This window comes from Mandrillus leucophaeus, unplaced genomic scaffold (assembly GCF_000951045.1).
Source record: "Mandrillus leucophaeus isolate KB7577 unplaced genomic scaffold, Mleu.le_1.0 Scaffold66, whole genome shotgun sequence".
NCBI classification, from domain to species: Eukaryota; Metazoa; Chordata; class Mammalia; order Primates; family Cercopithecidae; genus Mandrillus; species Mandrillus leucophaeus.
In genome coordinates, this window is record NW_012107141.1 from 5,158,475 (window position 1) to 5,163,810 (window position 5,336).

At 41.0% G+C, this 5,336-nt stretch overlaps 1 protein-coding gene across 1 annotated transcript in view; it reads left to right on the plus strand.

Annotated features, from left to right (window-relative positions):
• Positions 1-5,336, plus strand: part of LOC105554813 (chromosome unknown open reading frame, human C11orf49) — a 258,467-nt gene that overhangs the window by 153,179 nt on the left and 99,952 nt on the right. Inside the window, 1 exon segment of the mRNA XM_012001406.1 lies at positions 853-921. Within this exon segment, the coding sequence (XP_011856796.1) occupies positions 853-921 (69 nt within the window).

A 5,336-nucleotide genomic window follows, 5' to 3' on the forward strand; every position in this document is an offset into this window, starting at 1 on the left:
TATTTTTAGTAGAGGCGGGGTTTCACTGTGTTAGCCAGGATGGTCTCGATCTCCTGACCTCAGGTGATCCACCCGCCTCGGCCTCCCAAAGTGCTGAGATTACAGGCGTGAGCCATCGCACCTGGCCTGAAGTTCACTTTTCTTTTTAGTTTGCTGAGAATTTTTACTGTGAATCAGTATTCAGAATTGTTTACATCTATTGAGATGATCATGTGATTTTTCCCCTTTATGCTATTAATGTGGACAAATCCACTTAGTGATTATTTGTTATCCTTTTTATATACTGCTGTATTCCTTTTACTAATATTTCATTAATGATTTTTGCATCTATCTGCATGAGGTATTTTAGGCTACAGTTTTCTTTTCTTGTAATATCTTTGTCTTATTTGAGAGTCAGGATTATGCTGGCCTCATAAAATCAGTTTTGTTTTGTTTTGTTTTTTGAGATGGAATGTCACTCTGTCACCCAGGCTAGAGTGCAGTGGCACAATCTCAGCTCACTGCAACCTCCGCCTCCTGGGTTCAAGCAATTCTCCTGCCTCAGCCTCCCTAGTACCTGAGACTACAGGTGCCTGCCACCACGCCCAGCTAATTTTTGTATTTTAGTAGAGACGGGGTTTCACCATGTTGGCCAGGTTGGTCTCCAACTCCTGACCTTAAGCGATCCACCCACCTCGTCCTCCCAAAGTGCTGGGATTACAGGTGTGATCCACCACACCCAGCATAAAATCAGTTTTGAAGTGTCTTCCTCTTTTCTGAAAGAGTTTATTTAAGATTGGTGATATATTTTTTTAATGTCTCTTTTTCTGTGAAGACTTTTCTGAGCTTTAGGTTTAATATGCATTTTTCTAGCTTTTTCTTAACTTGTCATGCATATAATTATGTCTTCCTCATTAGACTGTCAGCTTCATGAGAGCATTTGTCTGTCTTGCTTTCCCCTATGCTCCTAGCATCTAGATAAGTGCCTGCTTCAAAGTATCATATATGTAAATGAATATTTACTGAATTGTGTTAAATTAAAGGGAAAATAAGAGACCAGAAAAACTGGGAATTGTGACACAATACTAAAGACAATATAAAAAGGCTTTTTTAAAAAGTTACATTGGGAGCAAAAAGAACAAGGAGGTGTAGGTGGGTGGTATCATATTAATGAATGAAAGAAAGAAAATAGAGCATTCACCTCTATTTGGGTTTAGTCTTCTCTGTCAAAGAGAATACTCTTTGGACCAGAAAAGGTAAAATAAACACTGGTTACAGGGAATGCAATCAAACATAGTTGAGATTGAAAGAGGTCACACAACTGCTTTAAATGATTTCAAGTTCCTTAATCTAATATTTCAAGATACTGAGGACTAGGCTGGGTGCTGTGGCTCACGCATGTAATCCCAGCACTTTGGGAGGCTGAGGTGGGTGGATCACCTGAGGTCAGGAGTTCGAGACCAGCCTAGGTAACATGACGAAACCCTGTCTCTACTAAAAATACAAAAATTAGCTGGACGTGGTGGCAGGCACCTGTAATCCCAGGTACTAGGGAGGCTGAGGCTGGGAAATCACTTGAACCCAGGAGGCAGCAGTTGCAAAGAGCCGAGGTCGCACCATTGCACTCCAGCCTGGGTGACAAGTGAAACTCTGTCTCAAAAAAGAAAAAAAAAAAAAAAAGATACTGAGGACTAGTGGATGAGCTGGCTGAAGCACTTCTGGCAGTCTTTGAGAAAGTGTGCATGGGGAGGGAGAAATAGGGGATGAGGGTCGGGGATGGATAGAAATTTCAGAAGACTGGAGTCAAGGAACTAATATTCAGGAGGTCACTTCAGCAGACTTGACATCCATGTTAGGTAATATTCTTAAACTACTTATGAACAAGAATAAATTAAGAGGCCTGGCACAGTGGCTCATGCCTGAAATTCCAGCACTTTGGGAGGCGGAGGCCGGCAGATCACTTGAGGTCAGGAGTTTGAGACCAGCCTGGCCAACATAATGAAAACCCATCTCTACTAAAAATACAAAAATATAGCTGGCTGTGGTAGTACGTACCTGTAATCCCAGCTACTCGAGAGGCTGAGGCAGGAGAATCCCTTGAACCCGGGAGGCAGCGGTTGCAGTGAGCCAAGATTGTGCCACTGCACTCCAGCCTGTGTGATGGAGTGAGACTCTGTCGGAAAAAAATTTCTTAAAAAGAATAAATTAAGAAAAGGAAGTTGGGATCACTGTAAGCTTACCAGAATTTATTGAAGATGGAGACAGAAAAGGGGAAGAAGTAGGAGGTAAAGGGGGGAAGGAAGAAGGGAAGAGAAGAAAATAAAGGGGAAGGTAAGGGAGGGGAGGGGAAGAAAAAGGAATAGGAACATATCCCAGGCTTAGTGGGTAAAGAAGATTTGATTTCAACCCTGGCTCTTTTACTGCTCAGTAAAATGATGTTAGGCAAGTTATTAATTGCTATAAGCCAGATTTCCTTATTGGTAAAATTGAAATGATAAGCTACTTCATAGAGTAGTTCTGATGATTAAATTAAATAATGTGTATAAAGTGCTTATTTATCAAAAGCAGTGATAACTGTGAAGGGGGTGAATTATGGTAATGACAATAATACTGACGGACAAGGAACAGGAGTAGTCAATCTAAACTTACTCCCTTTTTGAAGAGATTACTGCATTGGTAAGTTGGGAGAAATCTGTACAGTATAGCTGTATTTAGTATAGCTATATTTAGTATATTTGTTTAGCTCAATTGGATTTCAACAAGACTTTGACAACATCTCCATGACATCCTTGCAAACAAGGAGAAGGAATACAGGCTGGTTGAATAGTCATACTTAAAGTGTGCTATTAATGGGTTCCTGTCATGCTGAAATTCTCCAGAAGTGTAAATCTGGACTATGTACTTAGCCAGGCTTTTAAAAAAATCATTATTTGCATAAAAGCATTGATAGCAGGCTAATTAAATTTGGGAACAATAGCTAATAAGCTGGCTGAAAAAAACAAGACCTAAAAAGAAATAGTGTAATACAGAGCAAAGAATATGGCCTTAATGTCATGGATCTATCACTACTAGCTGTGTGACTTTGAGTAAATTGCTTAACCATCTGAGCCTTTGTTTCCTCATTTTCATGAAGATAATACTACATATTCCATGTGGTTGTGAGAATATAAAAGATAATATACGTGTATTATCACGCCTGTAATCCCAGCACTTTGAGAGGCCCAGGGGGGCAGATCACGAGGTCAGGAGATCAAGGCCATCCTGACCAATATGGTGAAACCCCGTTTCTACTAAAAATACAAAAATTAGCTGGGCGTGGTGGTGTGTGCCTGTAATCCCAGCTACTCGGGAGGCTGAGGCAGGAGAATCACTTGAACCAAGGAGTCGGAGGTGGCAGTGAGCCGAGATCGTACCACTGCGCTTCAGCCTGGCGACAGAGCGAGACTCAAATATATATGTGTGTGTCAAATATATATGGATGTGTGTGTATTATTTATTTCTGTGTTATAAATCTCCCCAAAAAAACCTGGGGGCTTAAAACAAAAACATTTATTATTTCACAGTTTCTAAAGGCCGGGAATCTAAGAGCAGCTTAGTGGGGTGGTTCTGACTCAGAGTCTCTTTTAAGGTTGAAATCAAGATTTTGATTGGGACTGCAGTTATCCAAAGGCTTGAATGGGACTGGAGGGCCTGCTACTAAGCTCACTCATGTGGGAGGCCTCAGATCTTTAGCACATGATCCTCCTGATATAAGGAGCTGGCTTCCCCAGAGCAAGTGGTCTTAGAAGCGAAGAACAAGCAGGAAGCCACAGTGCCTTTATCACTTGGCCTCTGACATCACATTCTGTCGCTTTTGTTTTCTCCATTAGAAGCTAGTTGCTAAGTTTAGCTCATACTCAAGGGAAAAAGGAATTACGATCCACCTCTTGAAATGGGGGAGTATCGTAGAAGTTTGTGGGCATATCTTTTTTTTTTTTTTTTTTTGAGACGGAGTCTCACTCTGTCACCCAGACTGGAGTGCAGTGGCCGGATCTCAGCTCACTGCAAGCTCCACCTCCCGAGTTTATACCATTCTCCTGCCTCAGCCTCCCGAGTAGCTGGGTCTACAGGCGCCCGCCACCTCGCCTGGCCAGTTTTTTGTGTTTTTTAGTAGAGACGGGGTTTCACCGTGTTAGCCAGGATGGTCTCAATCTTCTGACCTCGTGATCCGCCCGTCTCGGCCTCCCAAAGTGCTGGGATTACAGGCTTGAGCCACCACGCCCAGCTTGTGGGCATATCTTAAAATGGCAACGATCTAAAAAGTACTCAGTACAGTGCTTAGCACATAGGTGCTCCATAAATGGCACTTGTTATTCTACTCTTAATAATCGACACTTAATATACATATACAATTAATATACATGGTCCCTACTATGAAACTGGTGTGGGTAGGACAAGATAAACTCATGATTTCTTAGATTCCTGGAAAACACAGAAAAAGAAGTACCACATATCACTACATTCATTACATCTGTTTTGTACACCAAAATGAATGGATTATTTTTGTACTGCATGTAATGCACTAAGAACAGGACTAGTAAAAATAAATTCTAGTAATATTTACTTACTTGTTTATTTATTTTGAGACAGAGTCTCTCTCTGTTGCCCAGGCTAGAGTGCAGTGACACAATCTCAGCTCACTGCAACCTCCGCCTCCTGGGTTCAAGCGATTCTCCTGCCTCAGCCTCCCAAGTAGCTGGGACTACATGCATGCACCACAATACTGGCTAACTTTTGTATTTTTAATAGAGATAGGTTTTCACCATGTTGGCCAGGCTGGTCTCGAACTCCTGACCTCAAGTGATCCATCTGCCTCGGCCTCCCAAAGTGCTGGGATTACAGATGTGAGTCACTGCGCCCACCCAAATTTTAGTAATATTAATAGGCATACCTAAAATGTATAGTCTGAAAATACCAGTGATGTGAAAAATTTGAATGACAACCTAAAAATGATACTGTATGGTTTTGTTAAAGAGTTTTATATGTATATTTAAATATAGGTATTGATCATCTGAGCATTCATCAAAGTTCAACTGAGTAATATACCAACATGTCTTTCTGAGTGTCCTTTTCTCATTTCCATTTAAAAATGTGTCATAGCTAAGACTGACAGGCCCCAGTCTGCAGCAAAAATGGGGAATACTTGCTAGTTCACACACCTCCCCTGAGGGCAGTTTTGGGGGGATGTAAACTAACAAACATAGAAGTATTATATCAACAAAGGAGTCGATTAAGTAGAAGAGTCGATGTTGACAGTAAAAATTTAGAAGCAATAATTAATATGACTGAATCACTAAATAATCTTTATATATATAATA